The 16,480-nt window shown below is 45.9% G+C and overlaps 1 protein-coding gene across 2 annotated transcripts in view; it reads right to left on the reverse strand.

Moving 5' to 3' along the window:
- COPG2 (COPI coat complex subunit gamma 2) overlaps positions 1–16,480 on the reverse strand; it is a 40,198-nt gene that overhangs the window by 21,136 nt on the left and 2,582 nt on the right. The window contains exons 2-11 of one of the 2 annotated variants that reach the window (XM_081879719.1): positions 10,812–10,864; positions 9,588–9,668; positions 8,651–8,722; positions 7,164–7,243; positions 6,464–6,539; positions 5,505–5,597; positions 2,697–2,783; positions 1,961–2,118; positions 1,648–1,781; positions 1,035–1,102 (exon numbers count right to left, since the gene is read on the reverse strand). In XM_081879719.1, coding sequence (XP_081735845.1) covers positions 1,035–1,102; positions 1,648–1,781; positions 1,961–2,118; positions 2,697–2,783; positions 5,505–5,597; positions 6,464–6,539; positions 7,164–7,243; positions 8,651–8,722; positions 9,588–9,668; positions 10,812–10,864 — 902 coding nt within the window. The remainder of the gene's footprint in view (positions 1–1,034; positions 1,103–1,647; positions 1,782–1,960; positions 2,119–2,696; positions 2,784–5,504; positions 5,598–6,463; positions 6,540–7,163; positions 7,244–8,650; positions 8,723–9,587; positions 9,669–10,811; positions 10,865–16,480) is intronic. The other variant, XM_081879718.1, reaches the window with a different exon arrangement.

A 16,480-nucleotide genomic window follows, 5' to 3' on the forward strand; every position in this document is an offset into this window, starting at 1 on the left:
GGACGTTGGCAACCCAGAACAACTTACAGAATGGAAGAATCGTACAGCAGCGGTTCAGGGGTCCAGTGAATAGGAAGGGGAGACCTCGCCCGCTGCTGAGACCAGCTTCTCTTGATTCTCAAGAATTGCACCCCTCTGTGTTCTGTTTTGAAACTGCTGGATTTTACATAGTATTTTGGCTTGCATGAGCAGCATAGTTACCCAGGACCTGTCCTAGAGGTTACTGGGCCAAGAATTTGCTGCCCACCCCACAAAGACCAGCGACAGGCCCTGTAGTGAAGTTAGGAAATTTCAATAGACAAAACTTTGGCCAAGTGAGAAGCAAAGCATTGTGATAGTCATCCTGCCTGTGGGTCTTTGTAATGAAGATCTTTTCTGTCTTGGAGATGCAGATTTCATTGAGACTTTGAAACCATACTAACTTTGCCTTTGTTCTCATTTGTAAGTATGTTAGCTAGCTATACTATACCATGTGATTGTTTTAGTGTGAAATGTACAAGAGATGTGCCTACTTTTTAAAGTATCTTTAAACCTGTTTTTAATTTAAATAAATTTTTAAAAGAGACCTTTTTCTTGTCCTGTGTGCCATTCTGGGGGGAAGTCTGAGTCCAGAAGCCTGACCAATCAGTTACGCACTACCTGTTGAATTTCTGCCTGCATTTTTGTGAAAGTAACTTGCAGGGCAGGGCAGCCGGTAATTAGGAAGCGTAACTTTCTCCCTTGAGTTGCATTTTCTGGTGCCGTGGCACAGGGGAGTGGTGGCAGCAACTACCCTTTTGATGTGTTTTGTCCTGTAAAAAGTATATGCGGCCGGCCGCCGTTTCTCTAAACCTGACCCAGCTGGATGGTAAGGACAGGTAAGGGGAGGGCGTGTGGCCGGAGCATTACTACAGGCCCACTGCCCCAACAGGAGCCCCCTTCTCACCTTGCAGGGAGGGGGAGGAAAACAGTAAAAACCAACTGGAGAGTGCTGACAAGCCACCTGTATCGGACAAGGACCTCTAGGATGTGCGAGGTGCCTTGGAAATGCTTACCTTATTGAGGGTCCTGACTGCGGCGTATCTCAGGACAGGCTTGGGAGAACTACAGAAGAGCTGGAGGACTGAAACAAAAAGGAATTCACGTGTGAGGGCACAATCCCAGGAACTTTTACCGCTCTGTGCGCCCAGGTCCTAGGGCAGCCTTTCTCAACCTGGGGATCCCCAGATGTTGTTGAACTACAACTCCCATCACCCCTAGCTAGCAAGGCCAGAGCTCAGGGGTGATGGGAGTTGTAGTCCAACAACATCTGGGGACCCACAGGTTGAGAACCGCCTATGGCCAGTTCCTAGCAACTGCTGAATAGGAGCGCAAGCCAGAGCTGCCAGCACTAGATCAGAGGGAACAACAATCTCAGCCCCTTCCAACTTTAGGTGGATGAGAGCAAGCTGCAAGATGCTTGAGATTCGTTCTCCCACGGTAGCCAGCAGCCATTCCTGCCCTCTGGAAATGCTTGCCATATCAGGCTCCCCCGATCTTCCAATGTTTTGGACTACAACTCCCATCAGCCCCTGCTAGGTTGATGGGAGTTGTAGTCTAAAACATCTGGAGGGCACCAGGATGGGGGGAAACTGCTCTTGGTGAAGGTCACGCCTTCCTGAAGCTCACCTGAGACTGCTGGTGCCAGTTCCCTGGCTGTACAGTTTGGGAGATGGATGATGGCGGAGGCAGCCTCGTAAATGACCATCTCGTGTTTGTTCCGCAGGCAGCTTTCAATGAAATCAAACAGCGGGTTGTCATGCCTGCCAGAGAGAAAGGAAATTGCCTTTATGGATTTGCCAGAATTGAGAGCTGTTGCTCTCCGAAATTGCAGCTAAAATCCCAGGTTGCTGTGCCCTCGCATGCAGCCCTGAGCACAACACTACCCAGCAGCTTCAATACCTCCTGAAGACCTTGAAGCCTGGCAAACAAACATGCTTACCCCTCCTCAGACTCTTTCAGCAGCCGGCTGGCGATCCGAATCAGCATGCAGTATGCAAACTGGGATTTCAACCCAGATTTAGTGAATTTATTCAGCATCTTGGAAACACCCAGGCGGTCGTTCTTCCGAAGGTGGTAGAGCAGCCCTAAGGCATGGTACTGGCAGGTCAGGAGGGAAATAATTGGGGAGGGAGCAAATAAATCCATGATTACTGTTGTGCTAAATATAACTAAATATGATTGCTTTTTCAAATGAAGCTACTCTGAAGTACTAAAATAAAAAATAGGCTCGATCCACAAAAGCTTATGCTATAATAAAATGTGTTATAATCTTTAAGGTGCTGCAGGAATACAGTCATACCTTGGAATCTATTGCGGAAGTCCGTTTGACTTCCAAAATGTTCAGAAATCGAAACACGGCTTCTGATTGGCTACAGAAAGCTCCTGAAGCCAATCAGAAGCCCTGTTGGATGTTCGGCTTCCAAAAATAGTTCGCAAACCACAACAGTCACTTCCGGGTTTGCGGCGTTCGGAAGCCAAAACGTCAGAGCACCAAGGTGTTCGAAAACCAAGATACGACTGTACTTGCTGCAGCAGACTAATGCAAAGACTCCTCTGGAAGTGGGAGGGAAGTGTTTCTGTTATTTAACCATATCATGTATTACAACTGCACAAAGCCAATTCAAACCACCTGCAGTGCTAAAAGCATGTATTCAAGGAAGGTGGGAGCATCGTACCTGCACCATGATGTTGTCACTGGAAGCAGCCTCCTGGGCTTCATTGATCCACCGTTTGACCACATCATAGTTGATCTTCATCATGTGCTGGAAATAATGGCCGAGAATCAATAATACTAGCCCTGCTCCTGTCTTGGCATGTCTACCAACCAGGTTTAGCGGGTACCAACCTGTTTAGCAGGTAGTTTAAACCCAGTAGCACATTACTGTGGCTGAAGAGATCAGAAGGACAACGATTACACTTTAGGAAGGCTTTTCTGGAGCAGGTCACCTGCCTGCTGCCGTCCCAAAAGCAGGGGATGCACCAGACCTTCAAAAAGCACATAGAGCTGAAAGAGGAAGTGGGGGGAAAGCTTCCCTCTTCCAAGTTCCCTTTTCACTTTTATGGAGAGGGTGGAAAGGCAGAGAGCCTTCTCAGCAGCGGCACCCTCCCATCAGATGTCAAGGAGGTGAAGAACTACACAACTTTTAGAAGACAGCTGAAGGCAGCCCTGTACTGGAAAGTTTTTAAATTACCGTATTTTTCACTCTATAAGACACACTTTTCCCCCTCCTAAAAAGTAAGGGGAAATGTGTGTGCGTCTTATGGAGCGAATGCAGGGGGGGAGGCTCTGCTCAGCGCTCCCTTTAAAGAGTGTGCGGAGTGTGTGTATGGCTCTTGGGGGAGCCTTAGCCGTGCGCAGCCTCTCCTGGGCAGGGGATGAAGGCTTCCCTTGCCCGGGAGAGGTGGCACACAGCTATCCCATAAGCCAGGACAGCAAGTGGAATCGCTGCACTGTGATCCCACTGGCTGGCTGTCCTGGCTTCTTGCTTAGCCACGAGCAGCCTCTCCTGGGCAAGGGGAGCCTTCATCCCGCTGCCCGGGAGAGGCTGCGCGCAGCTATCCCATAAGCCAGGACAGCAAGTGGGATCGCTGCGCAGCGATCCCTCTTGCTGTCCTGGCTTCTGGGATTCAGAATTTTTTTCCCTTGTTTTCCTCTTCCCAAAACTAGGTGCATCTTATGGTCTGGTGCGTCTTATAGAGCGAAAAATACGGTATGTTTTTATATATGTTGGAAGCCGCCCAGAGTGGCTGGTGCAACCCAGCCATATGGGCAGGGTATAAATAATAAAATTACTATTAATACAGTGGTAACTCTGGTTGCGAACGGGATCCGTTCCGGAAGCCTGTTCGCAACATGAAAAGAGCACAACCCGCAACAGTGAGTCTTCACATATGTGGGTTGCGAATCGCCGCTTCTGTGCATGACGTCATTTTGCATGTCTGAGCATGCACGAGCGGCAAAACCCGGAAGTAACCCTTTCCAGTACTTCCGGGTCGCCGCAGGACGTAACCTGAAAGAGCGTAACATGAAGCAAACGTAACATGAGGTATGACTGTAATAATATGGGGCCCTTTCAGAGGCTTTACAGACACCAGGGCAATTATAGGCATCACACTAGCAAACCCAGTATTATTATTATTATTATTAATAATAATAATAATAATAATAATAATAATAATAAAATTTTATTTATACCCCGCCCTCCCCAGCCAAGACCGGGCTTAGGGCGGCTAACAACCAATAATAAAAACAAGTTGATTAAAATACAATTTAAAAGATTAAGATACAATATTAGAACAATTAGGGAGCAATCTCATCATAGGAGGAGAAAGGAAAAAGAAAAAAGGGGAGGGAATCAAACTGATTCTGAGCCAAAGGCCAGGTGGAACAACTCTGTCTTACAGGCCCTGCGGAAAGAGATTAGATCCTGCAGGGCCCTGGTCTTAGGAGACAGAGTGTTCCACCAGGCCGGAGCCAGTGTTGAGAAGGCCCTGGCTCTGATTGAGGCTAATCTAACTTCGTTAGGGCCCAGGACCCCTAGGGTGTTGCTATTTATGGATCTTAAGGTCCTCCGTGGGGCATACCGGGAGAGGCGGTCCCGTAGGTACGAGGGTCCTAGGCCGTGAAGGGCTTTAAAAGTCAAAACCAGCACCTTAAATCTGACCCTGTACTCCACCGAGAGCCAGTGCAGCTTGAAAAGCACTGGGTGAATATGCTCTCATGGCAGAGACCCCGTGAGGAGCCTCGCTGCAGCATTTTGCACCCGCTGGATTTTCTGGGACAGCTTCAAGGGCAGCCCCGCATAGAGCGAATTACAGTAGTCAAGCCTGGAGGTGACCGTTGCATGGATCACTGTGGCCAAGTCGGGGCGGGAAAGGTAAGGGACCAACTGCTTGATGCGGCGAAGGTGGGAATGCCAGAGCTGTAGCTCAGCAGTAGAGCATCTGCTTTGGATGCAGAAGGTCCGAGGTTCAATTCCTGGCATCTCCAGGTAGGCCTGGGAAGGTCCTCCGCCTGAAACCCTGGAGAAGTGCTGCCAATCAGTGTAGAGATAACTGAACTAGATGGACCAAGGGCCTGACTCAGTATAAGGCAGCTTCGTATGTAAACTGTGGAGAAGGAGGTTTAGCAACTAGTCGGCAATGTTTTCTTTCAGAGTTTGCTTTTCTCGTATTTTAAAATCCTGCAAAGCTGGGGCAGCAAGGGAGAATTGGAATTACTGCCGGAGCAAGGGAGGAGGACGGTGGCAGGAACCCCAGCCAGGCATTGAGAATGTCAGTGGTTCCCAGCAAAGCACTTTGCTGCAAAATTGGACAGGGCAGGAAGGACCCAGAAAGCAAAAGACAGTGCGCAACATGGCCTAGCCAATAAAGAAAGATGCAGAAGCTGGCCTGGCCGCCAAGATATCGACAAGCCGGAGCTGCTCGGGTCTGCCCAGTCCCTGAACGTAATCGGGTGACAGCAAAGAGATTCCTTCACTTACTAAGGAGGACACCAGCGCTGAACTGGAGACACTGGGGACTTTGTCCACAATGGCTTGCTTCATGTACCTCTCAATGGCCTGCAGCATGGTGCCCTGGGAATCCAGAGAGAGAGAGAGAACAAGAGGTACCAACACACAGAGACGCCAGAGATACCAACACAGAGAATGTTATCTTCTTGGGATTGCTTCTGTTCTCCAAGTTCAGGCAGAACCTGATACCTGGTATCGATTCCTAACTAACTCACTTTCCGTTTTAAAATAAAAGCTTCTAGACCTCATGCATGGAAACAGTGTCTGCAAAGAGCTCCAGCGTTCAATAGGTCAAGATTCTGGGCTCTGCACTTTCTTCCATCACTCTTTTCACAGCCTTCCACTATTCTTCCTGAAACACCCCCTAACCCTTTCTTACCATTTATTGATTAAAAATAACACCAGGCAGTGGTTTACAGCAACAGCAACAATTTATTATTTATACCCTGGCTGGTTTTAATAAGTTTTAACATTTAGGAAAAACATTCCTTAAAAAGTAAAACTGTAGTACTACGCTGAGTAGGCAACACAGGCTAATGTGCCAAGCTTAGCATGTACAGATATTTGTGTGGATGAGAAAACCCATTGGTATCCCATTCATAAAACTGAGCTCTACATGAGCAACTGTTCTCTCCTGTTACTGTCTGTACACAGCTGTAGGGGGAGCGGAACAGCCAATGAAAGCTCAGATGGCCAGGTTACCATCAAGATAATGGTAATCATCATGTTATTATTCAACTCCAACCCATTTGCTGGAAAACAGACAGCACTCAACTCAAACAATTGGTTACAGTCAGCACATGTGGTCACTGGGAAAAGAATGGCTTGGAGGACAGGGATCAGGGGAACTCATTCCAGGCACGTTAGAGAGAGAACACCTGGCATTAAAAATGGGTACCCCTTTCATGGCTGAAGAATTTGATACTTACATCCGTGATTCTACAGAGGGCTCTGATGGCAGGGCCTCGGTACACATCCTCTTTCCCAGTCATGTCTTTGGTCAGGCTAGAAAAGTTAAGGCAAGCTTCTGTTAACACAGACCTTTTGCAGAAAACAGGTGGACTTGGCTTCAATTCTGGGGCAGCCCTTGAAGACAGCTTGGAGGCTTCAATTGGTACAAAATGGGGCAACCACACTTTTGGTCTGGCACTAGCAGGTCAGTTTAAATGTGAGACACTTCCTACCCCTACAGCAGCTTATGTTCACCTATATTTTTAGATACACCCCCCTGAGGCTGTAAGTGCACATGTAAAAATGTAAAGTCTACATTTGACCAAGATGCAATTGCAAATATCAGGGAAGTGAAACCTGCACCATTCCAGTTGTTCTTGTAGTGCAACTCCCATTATCTCTGGTCACGCTAGGTGGGGCTGATGGGATTTGGAGTCCCTCAATGTCTGGAGGGACTGCCTCTGGCGTATATTGTACCAGTCAGTCAACTCATCAGGAAGCAAACACCAGGGGCACTCAGTGGCAAAGGCAAGTCTGTTTTCGCATGGTGTGTGAAACGGTGGTTAGAGGTGGCAAAACAGAGTTCACACCTTAACATGATAGGAGGGACTTGAGTCTTACTGACTGGAGCCAGATCCTCCACACTCAACCAAATGCCTGAGGAAAGAACATCAGTACCTGCTAGTGACAATGATGACATCCTCCGAAATGTTGGCCATCTCTTTGATGGTAAGGTAACACATTCTCCTTAATGTTTGCTGTGGAAAGGGCAAGATAACCGTAAGTGTCACCCCCCAGTAAAGTTTTCCTTCTGCACATATGTTTTCCCTCTGCACATAACTGTTGCATTATGGGGAAGCATTGCTTCTTTTCTCTTGGATTCTGGGAAGTCTTGTTTATGATCTTTTCCCTGTTTCTGCACACACTGTACAGACCTGTTCCAAACACCAAGACATTCCTTCCTTTGCTCAATTCATCTTAAAGTTCATGTTGACCTGTTCTCCATGCATAGCCGAGCACATCTATAGAACTTGATTACTGTATTCTTTCATGTTATGATCAATCATTAGTAATTGTTTTATGCTATATCAATATTTAGTTATAATTTAATTAGGAGGTTTCATGCCTGTCTGGTTCCAACCTCGTTTCCCAGCCTTTAATCTATCGGTGATTAATGTTCACATGTAATTCCCACCTCTCACATGTAATCCCCGCCTTGTACCCATGTTAACCAATCGGCAACTAGTTTCTTTGTGTTTGTATCAACCAATCAGCCACAAGCACACCTGTGGCAATGTTTGTAATATTCAATAAAAGAGAGTTCCCGGGACTTCCCCGGCAGACGCCTCTCGTGACACCTGCTGCTCGTCTGTCGTGATTTTCATTCCTACACCCCAGGAAGTTAGCCATGGGAACACCAACTTTCATCAAAGGTATGAGGATACCCAGCTCTACCTCTCGTTTAAATCAGAACCAGTGAAGGCGGTGAAGGTCCTGTGTGAGTGTCTGGAGGCGGCTGGAGGATGGATGGCAGCTAACAGATTGAGGTTGAATCCTGACAAGACAGAAGTACTGTTTCTGGGGGACAGAGGGCAGGCGGGTGGGAGGGACTCTCTGGTCCTGAATGGGGTAACTGTCCCTGAAGGACCAGTTTGGCGGGCATTTTGGACTCACAGCTGTCCATGGAGGTGCAGGTTAATTCTGTGTCAAGGGCAGCTGTCTACCAGCTCCATCTGGTATGCAGGCTGTGATCCTGGCCTGCTTGCGCACTGTCTCATCAGAGTGGTTTATGTCCTGGTTATCTCCTGCTTGGACTACTGCAATGTGTTCTATGTGGAGCTACCTTTGAAGGTGACTCGGAAACTATAGCTAATCCAGAATGCGGCAGCTAGACTGGTGACTGGGAGAGGCCACCGAGACCACATAACACTGGTCCCAAAGGATCTACATTAGATCCCAGCACAAGAAAAAAGAAGCAAATTCCCACCACACCTAATCTGTACTGCTGCCTTTTACATTTTTCTGCAAAATTCAGAAATGTTCTGTCATGAAGCTGCTTTGCATCCCACAAAAGAATTTTATTTTTTTTCATCCTCCATTGCCCATCATGCAACCAGAGACACAGGCAGAGGGGAAACCCCTTTCCTGGAGCATTGGGAACTTACATCATTTGACTGAAACAATCTTGTCATTGCAAAGAAGGCCTCTGTGGCTTCTGTTGTTCCAAAATGTTCACCCTAGAGAGAAGCGAATTAATATGTGACAAAAATTAAGCCAGCATATATGAAAAGCTGACCATGTTCCACTAAGACCTGCTTTTAGCTCCAGAGATCACTTTCAGCCATGCTCATCACAGGTGATCCCAGGACGACCTAATGCCTGCCTCTTGAGTGGGATTTTCTGCCACGTGACCCTGATTCTCATCTGCCAATGCAGAGAAGCCCCAGCCTTGATCTCCCCATCCACCACCCATTAGCCTTTCTGAACTCTTCTTAATTAGCAAGTTTGTTTTATAAAGTGTGCAGTTTTATGTGTGATATACAGTGCTGTTTTCTCTTTGCCTAGTTTTTAGGAAATGATTAATGTTCTGGTTCATATTTGTTCTTGTTCTCATGTGAACTGCTTAAGAGAGCATTACTATATCAAGTGTTAAAGGTAAAGGGACCCCTGACAGTTAGGTCTTTCATTCGGGAGCTTCAAAAGCTTTCTTCTGCCTGAACGTCACAGCGACCGATGCCAACAGACATCGGCACACTTAGGGATCCGCAGAGTTTGCACAGCTTGGGTAACAGACCTCAGCAACTCAGCATTTTGCCAAATCTACTTTATTTACATATAAACACACATGGAGCACTGCAACATGGCTCCCTCTCTCTCTAGCATCAGACAGCAAAGAGAAAGAACAAAGGATTATAGTCCCACTTCACGGAACACAGTAACACAAACATCCTGTCTCCGCCACTTCCCACTCTCTGGAGTCAAAACATACGACGTCATGTGACAGACAAAAATCCCATGACTGCAATCATGGAGCAGGAATTCTAACAGTTTCCTCATTAGCCAAAGGCTGCAACTCAATTGCACAAAAGCAGCTGCACTTACCTGGTTCAGCAAGTAAAGGATCTTGGTAAGTATATGCATGCATCTTCTTGGATTTATGGGGGTCTCGTTAAAGATACGCGCCTATGCAAAAGGAACAGGAATTGTGCAGTCAACAAAGACGGATATTAGGAATTTTCATTCTGAAGTTTCCTAAAATTCCTTTTCAACAAAATGGGGGGCGGGAACCAATATGCTGCAGGGACCTCTGGCTGCACAAAATAACTTCTCCCTCTTTTCCTTTACCTGAATCTGTTCGGGGGGGGGGGGGGTTCCCCCAATCTTCTGGAGCAGATTTGGTGCAAGATGAGAGGGAAGGGAAATTGCACAAAGATAAACCCTTGTACTAATGGTACTATTTTGTTGGATACAACCTACTATTTCCTTCTGGCTCTAATCACAGATAAACCCAGAAAGCTTCACTTGGCAAGGTCTTGCTTTTGGGAAGAGCCCTCAGAGCAGCTCTACTCAGCGGCCAATGCAAGGTTATAAACCAAGACCCAAAGTCTCCACACACAAGGGTATCTTTTTATATTAAGGATGCAGTTTCTAAAGTTTCCAAGAAAGGGGAGGTTTCTTGCACCACACATCACTTATCTCTGTTCCAAGATATTTTAGAAACTATGCAGACAGGCAACACCCCAATTGTATAGAGATGCCCAAGGTGCAATAAGACAAGGCTAGGCTCTCTGACACCCATATAGCACCCCTATGGCTGATGATCCCATGGCATACCCGATGTTGTGGTTCACATGCCCAAGCCCAAGATTCATGTAAAGGGCTGAACAGATCTGCCCTCTTATCCATCCTATGTACCCATTTCTCCAGCTCAGGCTGCCATCTTTCTTTAAGGAAACATGGTGGTTGGGGTTGAGACGCCAGCTGCTTCCAGACACACCAAAGGGGCAGCCACATCTTTCGTAGCCACAAAAAGGGAAGTTGCAGAGACTCAGTGGACCTACAGTGGGCCCCCCCCCCAAAGAATCAGAGCCCTAGAGAGCCACACACTCTAGCCTGCAAATCCCAAACTTGATTTCAAAAAAGAGAGATCTTATAGGGCAGGGTTTCCCAAACTTGGATCTCCAGCTGTTTTTGGACCTGTTTCCCATCATCCCTAGCTAGCAGGACCAGTGTTCAGGGATGATAGGAACTGTAGTTCAAAAACAGCTGGAGACCCAACTTTGGGAAATCCTGGAATGGGGGGTGTATAGAAAGGTGTAGTCGTACCTCCTGGAGGACAGAACTCTTTTCCAAATGCTGGAAGGGGTTGGAGCCGCTACCTGAAAAACAAAACACAATGTTGGCAGGGGACAGATGCTAGCCACAAAATACCTTGATGACAATTCTATACGTCGTTTTTAAACTGTGTTTGGAGGAACTCAGGGCTTCCCTAGAAACTTACCTTCCTGAGAAGGTGAGTAATAATGGACGAGTATCCCCAAAAGATACTTTGCCTCATCACAAGTGATCTTTCTCTGAACTGTACAGCTCCACAGGAGCGTTGAGGGAAGAAGCCAATGGTGCAGAACCTGTTGCCCTGATATTGTAGGACTCCAACTCCGATAAGCCCCAGCCAACATTACTATTACTGTATTGGCCTGAATACAAGCCTCACTTTTTCCCCAAATTCCGACTGTGAAAAGTTAAAGTGCGGCTTATATTTGCGACCTTACGGTATGCAGCTAGGAGCATGGGGCAAACAATGCCAGGAGCACGTAGTACCCTGTCCTCTTCCCTATGGCGGAAAAGGAAAGAGCGAGGAAGGGGAAAGGCCTCTGGCTCCACCCCCCCACCCCCCAGTATGCAGCCAGGAGCAGCGAGGTTCCAATACTTTGTCCACCTCATGAGAAGAGAAGACTCCCTGGAAAAGACCCTGATGCTGGAGAAGATGGAGGGCACAAGGAGAAGGGGATGACAGAGGACGAGATGGTGGGACAGTGTTCTCGAAGCTACCAGCATGAGTTTGACCAAACTGCGGGAGGCAGTAGAAGACAGGAGGGCCTGGCGTGTTCTGGTCCAGGGGGTCATGAAAAGTTGGACACGACTAAACAACAACAATAACATATTCAGGTATTTTTTCTCTCCGCCCCCCCCCCATCAATTTTAAAGGTGCGGCTTATATTCGGGTGCAGCTTATATTCAGTATTACTTCCACAATTCATTACCTGTCCTTCAACCTACATTCCCAGGGTGGGTTACAACAATTCAACCACAATGTTAAAAACAGTTTAAAGCAACTTAGTGCATGGCCAGTGGCAAGGGATGGTGGGAGTTGTAGTCCAGCAACGAAAAAGCAAGTATGGTGTGCAAGGAACGTGAGAAGAGCCCTGCAGCTGGATGAGGCCCAAGGCTCAACTCAAGACCAGCTTCCTGTCCTCACCCTGGCCAGCCAAGATGGCACTTTCGAGAAGCCCACACAAGCAGGGCCTGAGTGCCACAGTATTTTCCCACCTGTGATTTCCAACAACAGGTTTCATTCAGAAGCATGCTGAGCCCGACAGGGAAAGCCGAGAATAACTGCCTCCTTTCCTGCCATGGCTTCTTTATTTATTTCATAAGATTTACACATTGCTTGAGGATAAAAGAAAAACCTCAAAGCGGTTTACAAAAGGTAAAACAGTAAAACCAAGAAAGGTTCACAATTCTACTAAAACAGATTAAAATTACCTGAATTTTCTAAACAAAATAAAAAAATTCCTTCCAGTAGCAACTTAAAGACAGTTGGTTCTTGGTATGAGCTTTCGTGTGCATGCACACTTCTTCAGATACACTGAATTTTCTAAGCATCTGAGTAGGCTTGTCTAAACAGGCATGTTTTTAGCAGGAGCTGATAAGAGAGTACAGTGAAGGCACCTGCCTGAGTGCAAAATGCAGGGATTGCCAAAGTGTGGGCAACTGCCACACTAAACTTATAAGAAACTGCTGCTTCCCGCCTCCCTGGAAGTTACAAATTTCTCAGGTGGAATGAAGCTATATGGCTTTGGCAGAAATGTTAGAAGGAACTAGGTACAGATAGGTTGTTAATGCATTAAAAGGGGAAAAAACTAGGTTAGAATATGTTAAAATTAACTTTAAGATAGAAAATAGATGAAGATGGAAAGGACTTGCTGAAATAGTTAATTGAAGTGGAATACAAAAAGGGAGGCGTTGAGGAAGTCAATGAAACAAGTGTATGAAAGTTAAGATTGAAAATATTGGAAGTGTTTTTAATTGTTTTTGTTTTGTTTTGTTAATTTAATGTTTTATGTAGTATTTTGGTTTTTGTTTCTGTCTTTGTATGTTTAACTTTTCTTTTTTCTTTTTGTAATTTCCAAAATCTTAATAAATATTATATAAAAAAAGAAGTTACAAATTTCTCTTGTACCTTATTTCTTTGACAGATTTACAGATTTATTTATTTTTTGCAAGGAAGTGAACTATGCTGTAATTCTTTCCGTCCTTTCCCCCTTCTCTTCAAACTCCTGAATGCAAATTGTCAGCTAATGTAAACGGGAAACTCTATTCCCCCCTCCTTGTTTCCGTGTTCCTTTTTTCTTAAGTTACATATGTTTGCTTGTACGGTATACCTATTTAATAAATATGCAGGCCATTAAGAGCACCCCCCCACAACGGTCTCTGATTTACAGAATCCCAGATTTTTAGAGTTGGGTGATTTTAACGTTTCCAATATTGTTTGTTAACTGCTGTGATACATCTTTACGGACACAGAGGTGGCAAAATTAAACAAACAACAATAATTTATTACTATTATTTTATTATTATTTTAAAAATAGCTGCTTATGCGTTAGGCTTGGAGCACTGGGAGACTGTTACTTGTTTTATTTAAATAAATATTTACATAGTGCACATTGTATGGGGTTCACAGTACAAAAACCACAAAAACGCACAGTGTAATGGCAAACCTCTCATGCAGCCCGTGCTCGGTTGACCCTTGGGCAAGGCTGTCTGCAAACCGCTGTGATATAATATACAGTGGTACCTTGGTTCTCAAACGCTTTGATTCTCAAACACCAAAAACTCGGAAGTAAGTGTTCCGGTTTTCAAACGTTTTTCAGAAGCCGAATGTCCGACACGGCTGTTGACTATTGTTTCTGGGGCGCCTGCACCAATCAGAAGCTGTGCCTTGGTTTTCAAACATTTCGGAAGTCAAATGGACTTCCGGAACAGATGAAGTTTGGCACTTTTGTTTTTGATATTTATTTTGCGTTTTTGTTTCTGAGGCTTTTTCGGTTAATTTGTTTTTGGGACTGTTTGGAACCCAGTTCAGCTACTGATTGATTGACTGATTGATTGATCGTGTGACTGCGGAAATGGATACAGGCCTCCCATCCAAACAATGACTATCATCCGTGCAGGTAAGAAAATAATAATAATTTTAATTTTTATCACCTACAATACTGTCTTATTTATTTTATAGTGCAGTACATTGATTATTGCTTTCATTTTATGGATCAATGATCTCATTACATAGTAAATTTCATGTTAAATGGCTGTTTTAGGGGTTGAAGGAACCTCCATCGTTCTGCCCGGACACTGAGGTCCAACGCCGAGGGCCTTCTGGCAGTTCCCTCCCTGCAAAAAGCCAAGTTACAGGGAACCAGGCAGAGGACCTTCTAGGTGGTGGCACCCGCCCTGTGGAACGCCCTCCCACCAGATGCCAAAGAGAACTACCACCAGACTTTTAGAAGACATCTGAAGGCAGCCCTGTTTATGGAAGCTTTAAATGTTTAATAGACTATTGTATTTTAATATTTTGTTGAAAGCCACCCAGAATGGCTGGGGAAACCCAGCCAAAAGGGCAGGCTATAATTAATATATTATTAATTACAGTGGTACCTCGGGTTACATACGTTTCAGGTTACATTTGCTTCAGGTTACAGACTCCGCTAACCCAGAAATAGTACCTCAGGTTAAGAACTTTGCTTCAGGATGAGAACAGAATTCGTGCTCCAGCGGCGCGGCAGTAGCAGGAGGCCTCATTAGCTAAAGTGGTGCTTCAGGTTAAGAACAGTTTCAGGTTAAGAACGGACCTCCAGAACGAATTAAGTACTTAACCTGAGGTGCCACTGTATAATAATTAATAAAGACTATAATTAATATCTTCTTCTTCTTATTATTATTATTCTATTGGAAGTCGCCCAGAGTGGCTCGGAAAACCCAGCCAGATGGGTGGGGTATAAATAATAATTTATTATTATTGTTGTTTTTAAAAGTCTGATTTTCATTTTGCATTACTTTCTGCTGGAAAGCGCGCCTTAGTTTTGAAACGCTTTGGTTTTGGAACAGACTTCCGGAACGGACTACGTTTGAGAACCAAGGTACCACTGTAATAAACATATAATAATAATAATAATTTATTATTTATACCCTACCCATCTGGCTGGGTTTGCAACTCTCTGCTGGTGTATTGATAACTATTATTATTATTAACCATTATTATTATTTATTTGTACCCCGCCCATCAGGCTGAGTTTCCCCAGCCACTCTGGCCAGCTTCCACAAAAACCAAAATTACACTAAGATGTCACACATGAAAAACCTCCCTGAACAGGAAACAAACACATAAAATCAATAAAACGATTGTTATTTTGTTGTTATTATTATTACTGGAAGAAATAGCCGCTTGTGTATTAGACACGGGACCGGGAGACCATTATTTGTTCTGTTTTAAATAACTTTCCACGGGGCGCCCTCCATCCAAGCCCGTCAAAGGTTGGATTTGTGAAGAATTAAGTTTGTTGTTATTGTTTATCTGTTTATTGTCCCCCCCTTTTTTCCTGTTTTTGTGTATCATTTTGCTTTGTGGTTTGTGTTATCACTGTGGAAAAGCTAATAAAAAAATTATTAAAAAGGAAAGAAAGACCAAAATTACACTAAGATGTCACAATACCTTTCGGATCTTAGATTAAACTACGGAGATTTGGTTGCCCTGTTGAGAAGGAATAAAATCATCTTTAGGTGGTAGTCTCCCCGAGATCTACTCTTTAGCCTCAAAGGAAGGAAAATGAAAATAAGATCAGTGGAAGACAAAGTAAAGTTCATGTATAAAAGACTCGCAGAAGGGACTTGGAAAAGAGTTAAGAGCATCGGACAGAAGATCACCAGGTTGATGGACTATAGAGAATTGGCGGAAATGACTGGCAGAATCCGAGACCAGGGAGAAGAGTCGGTGGAAGAAGGTTGGAAAAGGTTTAAAGACTATTTATAAAAATATTGTAAAATTAATGAGTGTTAGAAAAATGTTGGAAAGGAGCTACCGTATTTTTCGCCCCATAGGACGCACCGGCCCATAGGACGCACCAAGTTTTTTTTGGGGGGGGAAATAAAGGGGGAAAAAATTATTCCCCCCCCCCCGGCGCTTGTGGGGCCGGCAGCGGGGAGAAGCGCTCTTCTCCCCGCCGCCCGCCTTCAGACCAGGTCCGGGGACAGCGAGAAGATGCGCTGCGCCTCCCAGCTGTCCCCGGAGCTTGTGTTTTTTTTTGGGGGGGAATTTATTCCCCTCCCCCAGCCGCGGCTGCCGCCCCAAGCCTTGCGCACACCCGCCCGAAGCACGGGGCACCCTCCGGAGGGCTCCACGTGCTTCAGGCTGCAGGCTGCCGCCCCAAGCCTCGCGCGCCCGGCAGGACCTCCCACGGGGCGCGCAAGGCTTGCGGACGCTCGCCCGAAGCACGGGGAGCCCTCTGGAGGGCTCCGCGTGCTTCGGGTGGCAGGCTGCTGCCCCAAGCCTCGCGCGCTCGGCAGTACCTCGCTGAGGCTGCAGGCTGCTGCCCGCAAGCCTTGTGAGCCCGCGGCAACTCCCGCCGGGCTTGCGAGGCTTGCGGATAGCTTCCTGAAGCCTGGAGAGCAAGAGGGGTTGGTGCGCACCGATGCCTCTCGCTCTCCAGGCTTCAGCGAAA

The sequence above is a fragment of the Podarcis erhardii genome (assembly GCF_964252035.2).
Source record: "Podarcis erhardii genome assembly, chromosome: 10".
Taxonomy (NCBI): domain Eukaryota; kingdom Metazoa; phylum Chordata; class Lepidosauria; order Squamata; family Lacertidae; genus Podarcis; species Podarcis erhardii.